This window comes from Mchenga conophoros, linkage group LG2, assembly GCF_057382185.1.
Source record: "Mchenga conophoros isolate Kocher_MC1m ecotype Shallow Benthic linkage group LG2, M_conophoros_male_GT1.1, whole genome shotgun sequence".
Taxonomy (NCBI): Eukaryota; Metazoa; Chordata; class Actinopteri; order Cichliformes; family Cichlidae; genus Mchenga; species Mchenga conophoros.
In genome coordinates, this window is record NC_140527.1 from 3,622,819 (window position 1) to 3,645,403 (window position 22,585).

Sequence of the window (22,585 nt, forward strand, 5' to 3'; positions counted from 1 at the left end):
CCTTCCGACGATGCTGTCTGTGTTGAGCGCTCAGTGAATCTGCGTTCGACTACTCCGCCTAGGCTGCACTGTCGAGCGCAGATCCACTGAGCGCTCAACACAGACAGCATAGTCAGAAGGAAGAGCGCAGGGCAAGCTAGCAAGACACATGGACCTCCCCCACCCTCATTCAGATCTGGCGTTTGGAATTATTTTGGTTTTCATGTGACGTATGACCCTGAAGGTAAGCGCGTCATGGACTAAAGTAAAACAGTATGTTGGATGTGCCATGCAATGCTCAATTACATTGGTGTGAACTAGTGTGTTAGCGCAGTTAGCTCGTTAACGTGTTGGCCGTCTAGCCCCACACACGGGGCGATCGGCGGTAGCTCGTTAACGGAGATTTGCCGTGTTGTGGCGTTAAGGTCATTTCAACGAGATTAACCTGAAAGCACTAGTGGGAACACAACGAATATGACTGCACATTTACACCGACATCATCCTAGTGCAAAGACCAAAACAACAAGCATGCTACTAACTTTAGCCGAGTCATTTAGACAGCTGTTAGCACATGATTCTCCTTATGCTGCTGAGAATATAGCCCAGAAGAAGCGGATAGTATAGCTTTTATTTTGGAAAGAGACATTTCTCTGTAATAAACTCTCTTTTCCAAAGATGAGTGATTCCTCAATCAGATACAGGGCTTGCAATATCGCTAGCCCGACGTTCTGGAGCTAGCGATTTTTTTCAGTCGGGCTACCAAAATCTATCTCTGCCCTGCCCGTCGGGCTATTGTAGGAAGGAAAAATATATGTCAATGCTTTTGCATTCTTTCAGAAATGTAGCTGGGTAATTATGTCATTGGCATCTGTGAGCCACTGTCAATATGTGACATATTGAAATCGCGTTTGAATTTGCGCTTGTTTTTTTGCTTTCACTTTGCAATCGCACGAACTGTGTATAGAGAGCGACAGCACTGATCTGTGAGTGATGATAATTTGTGCACCAATTCCTCTGACATCGTCTTATTAATCGTTAGCTTACTATGCAAACATGACAAGTGAAATCTCCCGCAGCAAGCTTAAACATGTGAGAGGTTGATTGCGCAGAGAATCGCTGAGCTTATGTGAGTGCGTGTGTAAAAGCAGCAGGATATATATATTTTAGTTCTGCTGAGCCAAATAAGACAGGCCAGGGTGAAGAAGTGACAGCCAAAGAAAAGCTTACCACAAAACGGAGAAGTTATGACAAATCAGACTATAAGGCAAAAAGAAAGTGCAGCTTTATGGTTTCATGGACAAAATAATTTCTGTGGCTGCAATATGATGAGCTAAATAACCAGGGCTGCACATAAGTGGTCCGCAGGTGCGCATTTGCTGTCAAAATAAAAAACACGCACAAGGGTTAGGGTTAAATTTAAAAACTGTACTTTTGAGTTAAAATATAAATTTATAAGTTTAATAAATGAAAAATTAAAAAGGCATGAACATTTTTTTTGTATCGAAAAAATATCGAACCGTGACACCAAAGTATCGAACCGAACCGAACCGTGAATTTTGTGTATCGTTGCACCCCTAATATATATATATATATAAAATGTATATTCTGTGACTGGAGTCCACCCCGGGGTAAAACATGCATGAAACACCCCAAATAGAAGGTGTCAAACAGGCGTCCACGTCAGATACCCACACACAACCTTGTTGACTCCTTCTAATGTTGCAAAAGCAGAAATTGTACCTCTACTCTGATCCCCTATTGAATAATTCACTTCACACAGTCACTAAAACTAAGTTTAAAAGTCTTGAGATGGTTTTTTTTATTTTTTTTATTCACTACTAGGATGTCATGGTCATAAATAAAGGAACAAGTAAAGGAACAAGAAAGGTAATTCTCAGCTGTCTCTTCAACACAACACAACGGTCCAGGTTACCCTCCATGACGTTATGTCTTTTATGCAAATATCGACGTTTGTTATATTGTAATTTGTAATTGTAACTGTTTTAAACAGTTTCCTGCAAAATTATTAGCTATTATTTCACATCTATTTAAAATTATATCCTAAGTACATTTCCTGCCGAGAACATTTTTAGACACTACACTAAAGACCATTTATATCCTAGGAGAAGAAAAGGCAATGTAATCCTTAGCTGCTTATTGATTGACGTGGTTATTTGAAATCTGTGAAATCTGTGATTATCTGAAAGCTGTGAAAGACACTTATGATTGGAACATCAAATAGTGCAAAAGTACAGTTATTTCCTATGTCAAGGTGGCTAGTTACTAGTAGTCTAGTAACTACTAGTTGTGGTATGTACTGCAAGAAATAATTAACATTCACATTACAGAGTAAACTTACAGGTTGAACCTGTTATTTGTCTGGGTGTGTGATGTTTTGTCCTTCAAAGGTGTCAAAGAGCAGTCTGAATGACTGCCCTTCACAAAGTGAGCTACATTAGCCCCTTCATGAGCCAGAAAAAATGTACATTTTGGTAAGCTAATTCTGTGTCTTTTAAGAACTTTTGAGATAAGTTGACAGTTTTCAGTAAAATTAGGAATACGATCTTTATATTTTTCCATTTTCAATGAAAGAAATAAGTGTTAAAAGACACACTTTTAGTTTCCAGTGCGTTCTAATTTCTTCCTTCCTCCTGTAGTTTTACTTCCTGACAAATGCAGTGCAGCATAGTTCAGCTAATGTCCACCTTCCACCTTCAGTCTATACAAAATAGTAAAAATCATACTGTTATATAAAGCTACTGGAAATCTTTTCCCTGAATTAACAAATATGATTTAGTCTTATCACTTACATGTTCATTGACAATTCTTTGCTTGACAATTTTACTTTTTTTTAGTTTAAAATGAACTTACTGACTTTCATATGTATAAATGTAATGGTGTGTACATTGAGTAGCCAGTATAAAGTGTGCAAAAGCATATAACATGCATTATTTTACATTGATCAATGGATCCATATCTCCGATAGAGTTTGCTCAAGTCTAAAACTTAAATGACCATAAGTGAAGGTTGCAAAGCGCACCTATGGGGTCGTTTGTGATTTGTGGAACATTTTTGCTGCACAGCTATTTAGTGAGCTTCCAGCAACTTCAGATAGAAGAGAATGTAAATTCTCACCCCTTCCCAGACAACAAATTCTTTTTTTTTTTGTTTTCTTTTGTGCATTTGCAAACAAGGGAAAGATCATAATCCCAAAAAGTTAATTCTGTTCATCTCGACGTAGCGTTTCTGAAATAACTAAAACTAGCACCACTGGTGAAAACTGCAAACTGTCATGACCATTGTTCAACAACCACTGATCAAATAAAATTGATCAGCGTGTTTTGACAAAGTAGGCCAGTGACCCGCGTGCAGCATGTTTTGGGGTTTAAAAGCCACAGAGATGAGGTGTTTAGAGAAAATGCTTCTCGACTGCTCCAATACTCTTGACACATATGGGATCACTAAGGGTTTTCCCTTAGGCAGCAGTTATCCTTCTTGTGTCCTGGATTGCCTGGAGCTTACATTGGTTTATGGTATACATCACCTTTTATATGTCCCACATTATTGATGGAATCTCACAGTCTAAGAAGGCTAACCTGTCATTTTCATAACCTCCCTGGTGAACTTGATGTGTTTGTCCACAGAGTTAATGTGATCCCTGAATGTGGTAGTTCCTGAGATTTGAGCTTCACCCAGGTGTTATCCACATACCTGAACCAATGACTTGGTGGTTGTTGGGTCTGTCTAGCACAGGCCCACCGCTGGAACGAGTACAGTTTAACTACACAGCCAAAAGCATTGAACACCAAGTAGGCAAAGTTCTTCGTGTTACTCATGCATGAGGGAGACCTGCCTGGAGCCAAGTGTTGTTCCACCCACTTGACCTCCGTCAGACTCTCAGCCAGGTTCCCCATAGCACTCCTTTTATTGAGCTCACATGGATATACATAGGTTCATTAACATATGACATCTTACATACATGTGAACAAAGAATACCTTGTGTGTGGTCAGAGTGTGACCCCATAAATGACTTCCCTAAACCTGCTGGTCTGGAAGTCCAGCAGTTCATCTAAACAAAAGGCACTTAGCCTAAAACAGATATAGATACGTTTATCCTACCATAAAACAATAAGAGAAGGTATGCCCTGTCCCAGTATGTGAGGACTCAGGGCTGTGTGTCGGACAGGGTCGTCTGCAGTACGGGGGCCCCACAGGGATCGGTTCTGGCTCCGTTCCTCTTCACCATCTACACTGCAGACTTCTCCCACAATTCCACCCAGTGCTTCCTGCAGAAGTTCTCTGATGACTCTGCAATAGTCGGCCTCATCACTGATGGGGACGACAAGGAGTACAGAGGTCTGACCCAAGACTTTGTGGACTGGTGCCAGCTGAACTACCTCCAGATCAACGCCAGTAAAACCAAGGAGCTGGTGGTAGACTTCCGCAGGCACAAGCATTCTCCACTGCAACCACTGAACATCCAAGGTATGGACATTGAGGCTGTGGACAGCTACAGGTACCTTGGTGTTCATCTGAACAATAGACTGGACTGGACTCATAACTCAGACGCCCTCTACAGGAAAGGGCAGAGCAGGCTGTACCTGCTGCGGAGACTCAGGTCGTTTGGAGTGGAGGGCCCACTCCTGAAGAAATTCTATGACTCTGTTGTGGCTTCTGCTATCTTTTATGGCGTGGTCTGCTGGGGCGGCAGCATCTCTGCTGGGGACAGGAAGAGACTGAACAGGGTGATCCGAAGGGCCAGCTCTGTTCTAGGATGCCCTCTGGACCCAGTGGAGGTGGTGAGTGACAGGAGAACGGCGGCTAAGCTGTCATCCCTGTTGGACAACGTCTCCCACCCCATGCAGCAGACTGTGACAGCACTGAGCAGCTCCTTCAGTGGGAGACTGCGGCACCCACGGTGTGGGACGGAGAGATTTCGCAGGTCTTTCCTCCCCACTGCTGTCAGACTCCATAATAAAGACTTTAACTGATCAAGCACACACATCCATACATATGCAATAATACTAAGTGCAATAATCCTTTCTGTCATCGTTGTATTTTTACTCAGTTGTATATAGTATTTGTATTTGTATTCTATTTTTATCTTATTGTATATTTATTTTATTTTATTCTACTGTATATAGTATTTTATTTTATTTTATTCTATTCTGTACAGTTGTGTACTGTATTTATTCTTATTGTATTCTAATTTTTGCCTCATAACTTTTGCACTGTCCACTTCCTGCTGTGACAAAACAAATTTCCCACGTGTGGGACTAATAAAGGTTATCTTATCTTATCTTATGCTCCCAGAATGTGGGTGTGAATGCCAGAACACTCCGGAATGCACACCAAGCCTTTGCAGATTATTAAGCATCACACATCCTATCACTACACAATCGATTATACACCTCTAAGCATATATGGTTAAATATTTCTAAGCATAAATGACAATAAACAATACAAATCTAACAGTGGTGTTCCATGGTAGGATAACAAAGCCCTCTTTTCCATGTACAAGTTTTCCACACTGGGTGAAAAAGAGCAACCCATAGCCCACCCATGTTTCCACCTGTAGTACTCATCCTTGTATATGAAATTTATAGAATGAAGACACAGATCAAACACACTTGGTTGATGCTGAGAGTGGTCCTGTTGTTGAGGTTTGGGTCATCCTGTTATCTCTTACTACCTCCACTGCTCCAATGAGTGGAAGACAAGTGAAGAGAGATGTGACATCATACAAGACCATTGTTTCATCTCCCTTCATAATGTCAGCGCTCATCTTCTCAACAACATTCAAGGTCTTCTGGATGTGGTGTTTAGAGCTGCCTGCAAACGGGTTGAGGATCGATGTCAGAAACTTGCTGTAGGTAAATGAGCTGATCATACAGACACTTACTTTGAAGGTACACTCTGTTTATATATCTTCGGTAAACCATACAGACTAGGTGTAGCTTCTCCTGGGTATAGTGTATAGGATGAGGTCCATTCAGTAACATTGTCTTGCTCTAATTGCTTCAGACAGGGGCTCATAAGTACTTTTGTACCTGAGCAGTAACAAGATTTTCTCATGACAGTCTTTCTGGTTCAGCAAAGCTTTGTATCTACCCTTGTCTGCCAAAAGGATAATAATGTTGTTGTCATTACTAAGTGATGTGAGTGCCTTCCTCTCCTCCATGCTGATGTTGGATCTGGGGGCTTTGCATTGCTAAGACAGGCCAACTTTTGTCCGCAGTTGCTCTGTTTATATGTCTGCAATGTTGTTGTTTTGAATTGCTTGCTCTGTGGCTGTGATCAGTTCCACTACTGGGACTTTAATGTAGCTTTAAACAGTCAACACTTTCACCATACTTTACCACTTTAGAAATATTTTCCTGTTGTCAGAAATTGGAATAATTATTGTCTATTACTAATATATATAAACAAAAACACTTTGCCGTAGCTCAAAATACACTGTTAACAAAAAAAAATGTATACAGTATCCAAAATTAATTTACTTCTTCACTTCTGATCATTGTGTTTAGATGCCATTGTGACCAGGCTATTTCAGCTAGCTTCACATTATGTTTCACTCTACATCACATACTTCTAGTCTTTAGCACTGCATAACACAATAATAAAATACTGTACTGTGTAAAATGTTGTGCCACTACTCATTTTCTTATATTTTAGTACTGTTGGGTCTAAACTCAGACCCCGCTGTATCTAAGACTTATTCCCATGAAAGAAAAGCAAGGCAACAACGTTCGATTTCTTGCGCAAGGGAGGCCTCTCGTCTGTGACCAGCACGTTGAAATGACCACACTGGTGGCCTCCTCTCGCCGCCTTTTATTGACAAACTTCAAACAATAGTTTACAAAACACCTCCCCTTGCAACCCCCCTTTGGTTACAAAGACAAGGCACTGTATGTAAATGTATACACTGAGTGTGTGTGTGTGTGTGAGAATGTGTGTGTGTGTGTGTGTGTGTTTGTTGGTTGGTCAAAGGGTCATAAAACCTAAAAGCAGGAACAACATCCTTGGTCATAAAGAGGGTAGTCTTCCCCCACACCCAATGTATGGTTTACCAAAGATAACACAGTGAAACCATACAAAGGGTAGGAAGCTCTACCAAACATCAAACAGATCTTCAAGTTAGGATGTATCTACAATAAAACCTCCCCCAGCACAGAGTGGCTGGAGAGGTGGTCAGGATCAAAGGAATGGCTTTGATCCTACTGCTTAAACTAAGACTATACAAATTTAAGAAACACAATGGCGACATTCAACAATTAGACTTAACAAGTACCAAGATGGGAAATAGCAGACTGACTGACTGCATGAAATGAAATGAAAATACAGTATATAAGACACAAATTGAGCTTATACCTTGAAAGTAAATATTTGGTGTGTAGTTTTCTAAGCCAACCACTTTTTAAACTATCCTGTGCTACTCCAATTTCCTTGAATTTCCAATACACCATGCAACGAAGTTTTTGGGAAACGCCTTGCTTACAAAAAGGTAAAAGTGTATCTGCACAGAAGAATTTGCTTCAGTACTACTGATTTTTTTAAAGGTGTGAGATAAGTCTGAAGATGAACAAGTGTCACAATCGCCCAATAAAGTTATTTTACTTTGATTTTTAAATTCATTCTTGATGCGCCCAATAATTAATGACAGAGGCCAAAAAATGTTGGGCCTACTTCTGACATAAAGAATGCAATTTGATGTCCTTCTAGTTTATTTGTGTTATTTAACTATTGTATGACTGAGTCCATTAAATGAACAAGACATAAGTCAGTAACTTTTTATTCATTTCAAATCAACATATACTGACTGAGGTATTTTCAAAACATGAAGGTCATAATTTAATAAAATGAACACAAAATAAAAAAAATGCATAAACATATTAAAAAATGGCCACAATGAATACATAAAGAAATTGTAGAAAACAGATTTTTTCATGTCATGTAATACATCCACTGTTTATAACTTTTCTTTTTATACATTACAGTCAGAATTAGAAACTGATCCAGGACATGGAGAAACAAATCCAGATACAAGAATATCTAGAAACATGTCAAAAGATAGTAAAAGAAAAGCTCCACAATTTAAAATAAACACATTCATAGATGGTATTCAAAGCATTTACATCTATTGGGAAAACTTAACAGAGAAAATTATCAAGGTAATTATTCATGTCTCTCAACAAAATTATTAATAAACACAGAGAAGAAAATTAGGTTAGCTAGAAGAACAAGTACATTTCTAACCTAATTTAAAAAGGCAAGAGTTATATGTGTCTAGATATCAATCCAGCTCAAGAGCCCTCAAATTATTTCTCATCGTCTGCATGTTCTGTTGTCCTGTATCTAGTCTTTGTTCCTGTATCTAATTTTTCCACAAGAGAAAATTGCTACAGAATAAACCAATGAGTCTCCATCTGTCTGATGAAAAAAACAACAAATGGTGAGACTTATTTACAAAGGCATGCATTAAAAGATACTGAAAACTTGGTGCTGATATTTTTCAGAGTTACCTGCAGAATTTCCTGATCTCCTTTTGCTGTCACATTTGTTTGCAAAGCAACTGCATCTGTGTTGATAGACAAAATCACAACACAAATGTGAGTCCAGTTTTATTGAATAATGTTACAATGATGTGGCCAAGATGTGGTTTGGGCCACATTACAAGACCATAAACCTTCAGACACAAAGGTAATAAAACAGAATATGATGATGGGAAGTATCTGATTACAGAGGAATGAAATGTGGAGCTTGTAGCATTGTTGCTGAATTTTGGAAAGTGTGCGAATTTTTGTGCAAATGTTTAAACAATAGGAATTCCATCCCATTTGTTGTAATGCACATCAATAAATATGGTTATGATATAAGTAATGAAATAAATATATGCTACAATAAATAGCTTTATGAGTTCAGTTTAAAATAATATTTGTGTCCCTAAGAAAAACTCAAACAGATTCATTTGGTTGTAGAAGATTTAAAGTGGATTATATAGGTTGGGGGTCATTAAAATATACAGCGTAATTGCAGTAAAAAGTCATTGTAGGCTTTAAAAATTTAAAATACTGCTTAAAAATACATAACACAGATAATCATACATGAGACCGATAGATAATAATGTATATTTTAAGTGTTTCACAGTTCTATTATAGGTATCAGATCAATATCATCAATATCAGCTTGAATTTTACCTGGTGTCAAATTTGACATCACTAGAATGATGTTTGTGTGACTTTTCTTAGCATGAACAACACTTACCTTTGCTTTGTTCACATATTCCTCTTGGAGTTCGACAACAAACAATAATGAGAGTCACAGAAATAACCAAGAATATTATTGCCATAACCAGCACAGTAAGTTCAGAACCTGAGTTTTGCTCTAGAAAAAAAAAAACAAGACAGGAAATTATTGATGATTCTAAAAAACATTGAAACCTAGCTGTCATATTATTCAAGTATTAACTAGTCATCTGTTGCAGATTCATCAACATTTCCAAAGAGAGAAATGGCCAAGCAAACTATTAATATTGTCATTTGAATAAATCCTGATTGTGTTGATTGCACTACAAAAAACAAACAAAAAAACAACTCCCAAAATATATTTTTGTGAATATATAGTATAGATTAAAGTACTTAAGACCAAATACCTTCGATGTCCAGTTTAGTTCCATTTCCAAATAATATCTCCCCACATGTGGCCACAGCACAGTAGTAAGTCCCAGCATCAGAGGAGCTGACGTTCTTAGAGAAGCGATAAACACACCTCTCCTCTGAGTCTGATATTCTCTCACTTTCACTGTGTCTGTTTCCATCAGTGTAGATGATGCTTGGGTGTAATGGATCTGATCCAGCTCTGAACCAGAACACATTATAATCTCTGGGACACATCTTGTCAGAGTCAGAATAGACTGAACACTGGAGAGTCATTGAATTTCCTGAGCGCAGTGGATTTAACACTGTTGGCCATTGAACAACAGTATAATCTGATGCTGTCTCATTATTTCCTGCAGAATACAAAACACAAATACTTTCTTTATAACATGACCTGAAACACTTTAAAGTTTATAAAAGTAGGACAGTGTATGACTAACTTACCTTTTACTAACAAATATGTTCCAGTCCATTCAAGATTAATCCACTCTATCATTCCACAGTGATAGATTCCCTCATCGTCTTGGACTGCTTTCAAAATGGTCAGGTTGCTAAATTTCTTATCAAAATGTGCTTGAAATCTTGAATTAAATGTTTCTTGACCATACTCGGGTGTTGCAGTTTTTAACAGTGACACTATTAATTTGAGAGTATCTCCGACACTCTGCTTGTACCAGTGGACTCCTTTACTGCTGACCCCATCGGGCAAAGCACATGTTATGTTCACTGGTTCACCAAGCTGAACCGTTTTCACTGGAACTAGAGTATCTGAATTAGAATATAGAAAAGTTATAGTTTTCTCTACACATCTATTTGACAATAAATTCTCAATTTAGAACATTTTTAGTAAAGTAAAATGCTCACTTACATCCTTGATGAAGAAAAAGCAATACAATCCATAACATGACCATCGTGACACTGCTCCTTGTTGAGGACTTTGCTGGTATTTCACAGAATGAAGGAGGTGAAATCACTGTATTCGGTAAGACAGTAAGATGCTTCTGATTGGTCAGTACAGAATAGATTCAAATGTAGACTTCCTGTCACATTTGCCTCCTCCTGGGCTTTGCAAAAGCTCTCATTTTCTTTCATCTTGTATTGTAACTGCCTATTTTGTTAACTCGAACACTGTTCCCTACATGTTATAGTTATGCTTGTTGTTAAACCTTACGGACTCAAAGAGTAATTGTGATTTAGAATAAGAGTGATTTAGCCTCATATTGGAATTTCTTTCATTTATGTATTGATGTATTGTGTTAGTAGTAGTGCTTTTATGTCACCTGGTTTTTGCATGCCTGTTTTCACACCTTATTCACGCCGTTAGACAGATCATGTGGTGGGGGGCCAGGTGATTGTATCTTGGAAAGTAGGGAGCATTCACACAGGAAGCCTGACACCAATGTGGGGAAAGATTCTATAGGTGGTGAAGAGGGGAAAGAGACAAGGGGATCAACCACTGTAAGAGGTGATAAGGGATTGTTAACTCTTTCTTTGGGTGAAGTGTGTAATGCCTTTTGTTTGTTGACTGCTATTTAAACCCATGGCTGTCCCAGGATTGGGAGAGTCTACTAGGCTACGTCCACACTAGCCCGGATAAATTTGAAAACGGCGTTTGTCTACACTATCACTTTCACAGAGTTTTGCATCCACACTGAAACGGCCGAAAACGCTTCCAGTACTGCGCATATGTGAAATGCAAGATGATTCGACCTGTGTAATTTCTGTATGCCAAAATTGAGAGCAAACAAAACAACTACTGTATAATGCCTTCCGCTATCTTAGTTTAGTTGGTCACATGACTGCATCACATGACTAAAATGTGTCATCGTTTTTGAAAAGGCTCCAGGTTCGCTGTCCACACTGCGACACGAAAACGGCGTTTTCAAATGTATCAGCTTTGGAGAGCGTTTTCAAAACGCTGCGTTTTCCTTGACCGAAAACACCGTCTCAGTGTGCAGGCTTTATTAGATGAAAATTTCCACAGCCTCTGCAAAAACCAAGGCTTATGAGCAGTTTCTTTGAGCAAATTACACCAGAAACAAGCCAGTAGTTGTTTAAACACTTTGAAAGAAAAAAAAGGCACACACACATATTAACCCCTTGGTGAAGCTATAGGAAAAGCTACAATAATGCCAGATTTTGACTATATGATTTTTGCTTTGATTTACATTAGGTGGCTCCACAAAACCCTATTTTAATTTATGGGGGGGGGGCATTTAAACTGCATTTCAAAGCAAAACAGAGAAAAATAATATCCCTGGCCAAAATTTGGGAAGACTTAAAAATAAAGTGTTATTTTAAGTACTTTAAGTAAAATGGTATGGTATGCTCATCTGAATCTGTAGCACATTTTCTAACCCCCAATCTTCTACCACTGATAGTGGTCTACAGTCCAGAGCAATCCATTTGCGGGAGAATTTGTAAGTTTGTCCGATGTTGACCTAATAATTTTGGTCCTGAAGCCAGTCATTTTATCAAGTTTGGGCTGCCGACATCTTTTGTTGGTACTCAAACTGCTAGCGCTAACAGCTCCCACAGTTTCTTTGCTCGCTGCAACACGTTTTGCATTTAGATGGTACCGTAAGGTTGAAGTGCTTCAGTGGTATGCAAACTCCCTTTTTGCACAGTTTGCACAAAGCCACAATCTTTTTAAGGCTTCTGTCGGGTAGTCTTTTGAATGGAATGCATGCACTGGGGTAGGACATGCTAGAAACACTCCAAATAGAAGGTTTCAAACAGGCATCCAACTAAGATACTCACACCACCTTTTGATGTTGCAAAAGCAGAAGTAGTAGCTCTACTCTGATCCCCTACTGAATGACTGTGCTCTTAACCTAGTTACTAACAGTCTTGAGAGGAAACATTTCTTCCACCTTTAATCTAGGTCTTTTTCTTTTAGTCGTTACTTACACCTCATGGTCATTATAGTAAAGGCACAAGACAAGTGAATCCCAGCTGTCCCTTCAACTCAACACAACAGACAAGGACAGTGTCTGCATCACTACAGATGTTGACTAATCCCTATGATAGTGTCCTACTCAATTCATTTTCCGCACAATGTGCATTTCTGAGATTTGCAAATCATTGTATGCTATTTTTATTTACAGTTCACAATCTGCACAGAGCTCAGTCATTTTTCACATATTTATTAACTCTCATTGTCGATACCCTGTTTGCTAATCGCAGTAATTTTAAAAGTTTCTTCCTTTTCCTTTTCTGAAGTTGATGCCCTTCAGATTAAGTCAGTCATTAAAAGCTTGCTGTTTTCTAAGTCTGATATGTAAGAATTTACTGTGGTGAAATATTTGTTTATTATTCTTTGAAATTCACAGCATTTTGTGCTGTTGAAATTTTAGAGTAATTCAAATCCGATACTTCAGTCAAATAGCACTAATAGCCAAGTGGAAGGAGATTTAATTCTGGTGTGTTAAAACATGTATTTGGTTACATTTTATTGGACAATCTGAAGAATACGTCAACATATTCTTTAAAGAATCTGGTTATATTTTGGCAAAGTCTTTCAGTGGACAACTGGTACATGAGCATTATCTCTACTGGACTGTGACTAGAGTTTATGTTAAAGCATAGAAGGGATGTCAGCAATGGGCAAGGAAGGGCTGCTAAATATTTACTAGATTTATGATAGCAGTGTGAAATCTCACGTGTTGTGTCCTTGAACCAGAGCTTTGGAGTGGCTGTTAGCAGGCAGGCTGGATTCCTATAGTTACAACATAATTGATGAGAGAGAGGCCAGGTAGGTATTTTGCAGGTAAGTTTATTTGCAGCAGGTAAATCCAGCTGTTATACTGTAGATATGTTTGAGTGGTGATCGTTGTTGCAGACTCCCATGGTTTGGCCAAGCTCAAGCTGTTGGACAAACCTAAACCATTATATTTTCACCACTGTGCTTGACAGTTAGTGTTAGGTGTTTGTGCTAATATGCTGTGCGTCTGTTTTTCTCCAAACAAGGCACTGTGCATTCTGGTCAGACATCTCCACTTTGGTCTTGTCTGTCCAAAAGTAATTATTCCAGAAGTCTTATGGTTTGTTTGATGCTGTTCTGTAAAGCTATGCTGTGGTGTCATGTTCTTTTGAGAGAGTAGAAGCTTTCTTCTGGCAACCATTCTGCCAGTATCATAGTATAAGGCACAGTGTGATCTTTTTCTGATGATGTTGTCAAGAACTTTAACTCTTGGATGTAGCTCTTGGGGGTTTTGCAGTTTCTCTGAGGATTTTACAATCTTGAGCTTCTTGATCTTATCATCCAGTCTGTATTTCTATATACATTTTTTGTAGAATTCTGTGAAGGAGTTCACAATTTATTTTGGTTATGTGACAAAAGAGTCTTTCAGTTTTATTTTATGCATTGGGTTAGAAGTTTGTTATATATATATATATATATTTTTTTTTGTCTGTCCCGTTTGGCTCTTTTGCATCAGAATTGTTGTCTAAAGGCAAACAAAGATGCCCAACGGATTTACTTTACCAAATTGACCATCCCAGCCTTGCCGTAATGGTCCATTTGATTCATCTTTTATTGTTTATTTTATTTTCACTTACTGAATACGGGACAGACTTGACTGGGGGAAAGAAGGGGAGAAAGAAAGAGGGAAAGAGAAACAGCTGAGAAGAGGGACGGGGGAGAAGGGCAAAACACATAAACCAACAGAACGGGCAGAGAAAAAAAAATGCACATATCAATCACCTGGATCACCTGCTGAGAAAGAAAAAAGAAAACAAGCAGAAGAGAACAAGAGTAATAGAATAAACAATATCACAATGATATATGGGAATATGACAGTAAATACTAAATATTAAACATTATTGTGCAGCACATAAGATCAACAGAACACAGTGTGCTTTGAGGTGCTTTGTGTGTGTGATCACCCGTGTGTACACCTGTGAGCATGGACGCGCTTGTTTTTTGTTTTTTAAAAGGTTCCTTCATGTAATAATCTGCTAGAGGGTGTGGGGGGGCCACAGCCCCGTCCTCCAGGGCATGAAGCAGGTATGGAGGAGACAAAGAACCACCAACGCACCGATGTCTGAGGGAGTCCGCCACTGGCAGGGGAAGTGGTGGTGGGGGGAGATAGGCCTCCAAACCTTGGAGGGCCTGAGATGTCCCCAGAGAGGTGGCGTCTGACACCCAACCTGACATATAGACACAGACATACAGGCACACACAGATACAAACATCCATTCCCACCCTCATGCTCTCATATGCACTTAGTCCACACTCAACCAACGTGGAGACAGACATAAAGAGACGCTGTACACACGATCACACTCCCCAAGCGTACTCTACAAAGAAGTTTGTTATTTTCTAATGATGGATGAGTGACAAAATGTTTCTCCCACCGAAAACGCTACGTCCAGATAAACAGAATCAACCTTTTGGGAAGTGCAGGTCAGGTCATCTCTCATCCAATTGTAGATTCCCAACCATAGTGTCTCCTATGTAGGAATGCGTGATATTTTTTCCCCCAAAAAAGTGAAAAAGCAATCTGGACAAGTGCCCCTTGCAACCTTGTTTGATTCTTTAGCCCTTTCCAAAGCCAGGAATAACATCTATTTTATGTCGCAAATTCAATGGCAAATCATGTTGGTGCAAGACTAAAGTCAGAATAATTAAACTTAGAGTGAAAAACATTTCCAATCTCAATCAATTTGAAAGTGGATGCAGACAGACTGAACTGACTTAAGCTAGTCACGATTAACACTGTGAGACAATATTGATATTGTGAGTCATGTTGTTAATTTAAGCATTTGTAAAATCACACAGAAACAGGAAAACAAGAACAGGCAAACACAATAATATGTAAATAACAGTATATGCAAAACATCATGTTTTCAGCAAAATCAGGAATAAGTTCTTTGTATTTTCTATTTCCAATTAAACAAATCAGTATTAAAAGACAAGTTTTGTATAGACACACACATAGTCACACTCTGCTTTTGATGTGAGAATACACCGTTTCCTCAGTTTCCAGTTCATTCTTCTTCTTCCTTCCTCTTGCACTTTTATTTCCAGAGAAATGCAGTGCAGCATAGTTTACATCATGTCCACTTTCAGTCTATGCAAAATAAAATTAATATTGTTATATAAAACTACAGCAAATCGTTTCCCTGAATTAACACATATGACTTAGTCTTATTACTTACATGTTCATTCATTGTTTGGCTCAAGGCATCTTGTCTTGCTTGTGAAGAGCTGTTTTCTGGGCATAATGTTGATTTTAAAAAATAAAAATCCACATTACCTCATGCTTTCAATTGTGGACTTGACAATTTTACTTTTTTAAAAATCAAAATTATGTTCTTGACCTTGATGTGTTCAAACGTAACGGGGTGTGCACTCAGCAGCTAATATCAAGTGTAAAAGTGTATATAAAATATGTACCAAATACAATTTATTGAAAATGATTTAGAGTCAGTGAATAACACTTACCTTTAAATTGTTTACATGCTACTCTTGGAGTTCGGCAACAGATGCAAACAATATTAAGAATCACAGAAATAAACAAGCAGATTATTGCTATAACCAGCACAGTAAATTCAGAACCTGCCTTTTGCTCTAGAAAAAAAAGGAAAGAAATGATTAATGATTCTGAAAGACAGAGAAAACTAGCTGTCATATTATTCAAAGTCCTACCTATTTGAAGTTTAGTTCCATTTCCAAAGAATAATTCCCAACACGTGGCCACAGCACAGTAGTAAGTCCCTTCATCAGACGAGCTGACGATTTTAGAAAAAGTATAATTGCAGCTCTTCTGGGGGTCAGCTCTTTTATCACATTCTTTACTTTTGTTTCTGTCAGTGTAGATTAATTTTGGATAACTTTTATGTGATCCAGCTCTGAACCAGAGCACGGTGAGATCTCCGGGACATGTCTTTTTGTCAGAGTCAGAGAAGACTGAGCACTGAAAAGTCACTGAGTTTCCTGGTTCCTGGACTGTTGTCAGCGGTGACTGAACAACAGTATAGTCTGATGTCCTTTGAGTGCGTCCTGGATTAAATAAAACAGTGTTAGCAAATGTGACTTTAGGTGTTACACAGTTGTGTGCCTTGCATTGAAATATTTCACTTGGAATATCTTATGAAATCACTAAAATTAGTTTAAAAAAATAGATAAAATGTATCTTAGATTTTATGAAATGTAAATTATTATGTCAGTTTTCAAAGCATGTTTATTAATGATGATATTTTTTCTTAACACTGCTGCTTTACTGGTTAAAGTTAGGGAAAACTTGTAGTTAGATCACGTTATTACCTTTGACTAACAAATATGAGCCGCTCCATTCAGTATTCTTGAACCACTCGGTGATTCCACAGTGGTAGATTCCCTCGTCCTCTTGGTTTGCCCTCAAAATGGTCAGGTTGGTGGAATTTTCATTGTAATTAACCTTCCATCTTGATTGAGTAAACTCAGCAGAAAACTCAGGTTGTGCAGATTCCTTCAGTGTCCATATTAATTTTAGAGAGTCGCCGGTACTCTGCTTGTACCAGTCGATTTCTCTACGGCTGAACTGTGAATTCTTACGCAGATCACATGTGAAGGTTACAGTTTCACCAAGCTGAACTGAAGTTATCGGGATAAGTGTATCTAAATTGAAAGAAAACATACAGAATCTACAATATTAAGTCACAATGATTATTGAAAACCATGAAAACAATATGAATATGAACATGAATACAGAATACACGGAATACGAAATAAAATAAAGAAAAAACTTACATCCTTGATGGAGATAAAGCAGTGTAACCAATAACACAATCATCTTGACAGTGTCTCTTTCCTTGAGCTTGAAGGTATTTCATTGACTGTAGGAGGTATTACAGCATGTCACACTGTCAAATGAATCTGATTGGTTACCACAGAATAAAGGTTCAAGTGCACTTCCTGTCACACATTTCTGTTGTCCAGGGCAGGTCATCTCTTCCTTATATATTTAGCCATTTTAATTATAAGGTAAATTCCTTTTCTAATTAATGTTAGGGGTTCATCTTGTAGTTGTTTCGTCTTTGCTTTCCAATATTTACTCTCTGTCCTCATTGTGTCTCAGCAGGTTCTTCTACGAAGTGATTGTATTGGTCAGTTGTTCATATCATTTCAAACAACCCTTTTAAGTGTTCAGTGTTTCTCAATAGACATGATGGATCCTTACCAGTTTAAAATGTTCATCTTTAAAATGTAAAAAAATAAAATAAAATGTTAATGTAATGATATAGGTGTGTTAGGGGTTTAAGTCCTGTCTGGGACCATGTTTAAACTTTCCTTTCAGTCATTGATTATTATCATTTTCACATCCTGCCTGGTTAGGTTTAGGCAATACATTTAGGTTAGATCTCAAGTGTTATCTGATTTACAGTGCTCTGTCATATCTAAGAGTGAAGACCCCAGCACACATTTTACATGCATTTATCTGTATGTCCAATAGAGGTTGCTTAAGTCTAAAACTTAAATAGTCATAATTGCAGCTTGCACAATGGACCTATGGGGTCCATTTGTGGTGTGTGGACCATTTTTGTGTTTGCTGCACAGCTATTTAGTGAGCCAAACACACTTCCAGCAACTTCAGATAGAAGAGTTATAATGTAAAGCCCCACCCCTTCCCAGACAACAAATACATCTTTTTTTCTTTTTTTTTTTGGGGGGGGGGGGGGGGGGTTGCTTTCCCTTTTGCAAATTAGGGAAGATCATAATGTTTTAATGTAGCTTTGAAACAACCAACAGTTTCACCGTAGTTTACCACTTTAGAAACAGCTTTTCCCTATCGAAGAATTATTAAGTATCAGAAATGTATATCAACAAAGTCAATACAAAACCAATCTGGAAGACTGGCTCTGTGATCGGCTTGAAGCTGGACACTCTGGCAGAGAAGAGGACAATAAAAAAACTGATAGACAATATGGACAATGTTGGGCATCCTCTGCATATGTTCATAAATAACCAGCGGAGTCTGCTCAGCGACAGGTTGCTTCTCCCTACCTCTAGAACCAACAGACTTAAAAACTCCTTTGTCCCACACACTATCAGACTGTTTGACTCCTTCCTGAAGGGGAGGGGGAAGTAGAAACATCCATCTATCTATCTATCTATCTATCTATCTATCTATCTATCTATCTATCTATCTATCTATCTATCTATCTATCTATCTACAGTGGCTCAAAATACAGTGTTAATAAAGACTCTGTGTACAGTGTCCAAAATTAACTGTCTTACTGATCATTGTATTTCTTCCTGTTAAAAGGGAGTTTTTCCTTCCCACTGTCGCCAAAGTGCTTGCTCATAGGGGGTCATATGATTGTTGGGTTTTTCTCTGTATCTATGAAGCGCCTTGAGGCGACTTTTGTTGTGATTTGGCGCTATATAAATAAAATTGAATTGAATTGAATTGTATTTAGATGCCATTATTTGCACTGTTTCATTCTAAATCCCATACTTTACGAGAGTATAACACTGAGCTACACATGGCAATAAAATAAGGTACTGTGCAAAATGTTTAACCACCACCTTTAGTACCAAAATAGGAAATAGGAAAGTGATTTACTGAAAGTTGCACAAATAGAGGAAAACAGAGTACATAAGACAAAAAAATCTTATACAATTCTAATGACTTTCAAAGCCAATATTTGGTGTGTAAATACTTTTTTTTAGGCAAACCACTTTTTTAGCATCCTCTGCTCCTGCAGTTTACTTAAGTTTCCAACACAGCATGCTACTATTCACCAAGTTTTCAGCTAATTGCTTTTTGGGAAATGCCTTGTTGCCCATCAAACTGCAACAGGCTGTTTGTAACAAAGCATTTCAAATTACAATTAAAAAGTGGTTCTGTGCTAATTCATCTGTTATGACTATAGATGAGTGAAAAAACATCCAAATGTCCAAAGTAAGACCTCTAGAAAGCCTGGGGAACTACTGCTCAAGAGCACTAAAAACTAAAACATTGTTTTGGGCCTGCAATTTATTGAAAACACTGCTTAAAATGAAACAGGCTGTTTTAGAGGTAATCAAAAGTTTACGACCACACCTCCACAAAAAAAAAAAAAAGAAAAAAAAGAAATCAAAGTTCCAAACATGAACTCAGTAATGAGTAGTTCCACCGTTATTGTTGATCACTTCAAAAATTTATTGGGGCATGCTTGATGCAAGCGTTTCCATGAGGTGAGTGGGAACATTTATCCAAGAGGTGAAGACGGCCACACGAAGGGCATCTACTGTCTGGAACTGTTTTCTATTTTTGTAAACTTTCCTTGCCATGCATCCCCAAAGGTTCTCAACTGGATTTAGATCAGGGGAACACACAGGATGCTCCAAAAGAGGTGATGTCATTCTCCTGGAAGAAGTCGCTTGTCCTGCAGGCATTGTGTACTGTAGCGATGTCTTTTTGAAAACACTCAGTAGTTACCACACAGACGGGGGCCCTCAGTCATGAGGGATGCTCTCTGCAACATCTTGACATAGCCAGCAGCCATTTAATACCCCTGCACCTCCTGAAGCCCCATTTTTCCACTGAAGGAAAAAGCACCCCAGACCATTATGGCGCCCCCTCCACTGTGGCAAGTAGAAAACATTTCAGGTGGGATCTGCTTGTCATGCCAATAATGTTAGAAACCATCAGGACCATCAAGGTTACATTGTTTCTCATCAGAGAATAAAACTTTGTTCCACCTTTCAGTGTCCCATGTTTGGAGCTCTCTTGCAAAGTCCAAACGGTCAGTTCGTTGCAGTTCAAGGAGACGAGGCCTTTGAAGATGGTTTTTTTTTGTTTTTGAAGCCCTTCAGTCTCAGATGCCACCAGTAATGGCCTTAATTTGGGTCAAGGATCGTCCAGTGTCTTGACGGATAGCCAATTGGATCCTCCAGTTCAGTGCTGGTGAAATTTTTGGGGGTCTTCCACTAGACTTTTTTGTTTCATAACCCTCAGGATCATTTAGGAAATTGTCGTACTACGTCTTACTTCAGCATCGCTGCTAGAGTGAGACGCACTGCTTATGCAGTTCAACAACATGACCACGTTCAAAACGGGAACGTTTTTTTGCCTTTGCCATCAGAACGTCATGACTGTGTGACTACCGGACATAAGATAACGAATAATCCACAATTTAACACAGAGTTGGCCTTTTAAAGGAATGTGGTCCTAAACTTTTGAGCAGCTGTAAAACAGCCTGATTCAGTCTAAGCATTGTTTTCAATAAATTGCCTAAAAAAACCCTGTTTTGTCTCACTCCAATTTCTTCTTGTTATCTGATGAAGCTCTACTTGGAACCTTGTTAGATAACAAGGTGTGTCAACACAGAGCAATTCGCTTGTTGTAGGAAGCAGTCCATTTAATAAACAAGACATAGTTCAGTAACTTTCTATTTATTTCAAACCAACCTACATTGACATAGATATTTACAAAACATGAAGGTCAAAGCTAAATGAAATTAATGCAAAATAAAAAAAAAATACATCAACATAAGAAAAATGGGTCATGAAGAAATAGATACAGATACAAGAATATCTAGAAACATATCACAACATCAGAAAAAAGAAAAGTTCCACAATGAAAAAACGAATTCATAGATGAAAATCCTTTAGTGAGCTAAACACACTTCCAGCAACATCAGAAAGAACATATATATAGTGTAAAGCCCTACCCCACCCCCCTTCCAAGTCAACAAATACATTAATTTGTTTTGTTTGGGTTTTTTTTACCAACTAAGATCCTCATGAGCCGTTAAGATGAATTGGTTACCGTGGCGGGGAAGGCGGAGGCACCTGCACGGCATTGTAATAACGCCACGCCACGCCAGCTTAGTGATGTGTGTGGCTGGCAGCTGGGATGCTGCAGCCGTGAAAGTGTGTGAACAGCAACCGGTTAGTAAAGTAAGATGTCTCAGAATGCAGAATTATGGTCGGATCATGCCTACTGCCTGCCACAGTGGTGTCGAAACCAAGGAAGCGGCATGGCGGAACTGCGACCAGGCCAGTGGCTGGCCTGGTCGCCCAAATGGTGGCTGAGCTGGCGGCCACATAGCGGGAGCAGGCGGTGGTGTCACGCCACCAGCAGAAAGAACTCTGGGACTGGATAAAGCACGGCACGCAAAGGATTGTGTTTCTGGCAGCTCTGATCCGGTCCTGCCTGCCACTACCACCACCCCCACCAGCGTTCCCCGGCAGCGGGCGAGTTGGTGGGGTCCAGACCAATCCGGCACCCATGATCTAAGTCTACCAAAACATCTTGACCGAGAATCTGTTCATGATCTCAAGCTGAACTACACTTCGTTTCTGCAGCATGACAGTGATTCAAAACACAGCAGCAAGGTGTGTTTGGAGCTCAGTCTGGGAGGACTTCTTTTTTTCTCCTTGTCTTTCCTCATGTTGTGCATTTTCCATTGTTATACCTCTCTGAACTGTATTCCCCATGTGATGTTTGTGTAATGTATGGTGGGTAAGATGGGTAATATGGGGCCAACCTTTGGGATCAATGAAGTTTTATTGAATTGAATTGAACAAGATCATAAGATAAACTAAAGACAAGACTTCGATTGCCTGGAGCAAGAGACAGATATGTGGAATGGAGGAAGGAAGCAAGAGACAAAGCAAGATCTAAGATGATTTTTGGAGTGGCCTAGTCAAAGTGCTGACCTGAGTCCCATTGATATTTGGTTTCATGACCTTAAAAAGGTGCCTCCAATGTGGCTGATGTACAGCAATTCTGCAAAGATGAGTGGGCCAGAATTCCTCCACTGCACTGTCAAGATTCAGTCTCAGTTGCAAGTTTTCACAACTGGAACTGTTTCACACCACTATTTACAATAGTTACAGACTGGTGTCATCAAAGCTGCTTTGCATATTTTAGAACCTATAGATGGAAACTATATATGGTTGTGGGCTTCACTGAAGATGTATATTTGACCTGTTACTGTTCAGACATAAAGAAATATAGTAAGGAATTTATTAA

At 38.8% G+C, this 22,585-nt stretch overlaps 2 protein-coding genes across 3 annotated transcripts; both read right to left on the minus strand.

Moving 5' to 3' along the window:
* Positions 1–7,764: 7,764 nt before the first annotated feature.
* On the minus strand, positions 7,765–10,567 carry LOC146581518 (signal-regulatory protein beta-2-like). Of its 2 annotated transcripts, none has more exons than XM_085283639.1 (6): positions 10,504–10,567; positions 10,080–10,403; positions 9,632–9,988; positions 9,244–9,363; positions 8,502–8,557; positions 7,765–8,409 (listed from the first exon to the last, which is right to left on the minus strand). In XM_085283639.1, exons 1-6 carry the CDS (start codon positions 10,544–10,546, stop codon positions 8,335–8,337), a joined length of 975 nt encoding a protein of 324 aa, XP_085139765.1. In that variant the 5' UTR covers positions 10,547–10,567; the 3' UTR covers positions 7,765–8,334. The 2 variants fall into 2 exon arrangements, with proteins under 2 accessions (XP_085139765.1, XP_085139757.1); XM_085283631.1 differs by having other exon boundaries at positions 7,765–8,405; positions 10,504–10,546.
* A 5,010-nt stretch (positions 10,568–15,577) lies between these two features.
* On the minus strand, positions 15,578–17,413 carry LOC146581519 (signal-regulatory protein beta-2-like). Its single transcript, XM_085283618.1, has 6 exons — positions 17,371–17,413; positions 16,906–17,238; positions 16,288–16,641; positions 16,084–16,209; positions 15,798–15,853; positions 15,578–15,709 (listed from the first exon to the last, which is right to left on the minus strand). Exons 1-6 carry the CDS (start codon positions 17,411–17,413, stop codon positions 15,578–15,580), a joined length of 1,044 nt encoding a protein of 347 aa, XP_085139744.1.
* Between the last annotated feature and the right edge of the window lie 5,172 nt (positions 17,414–22,585).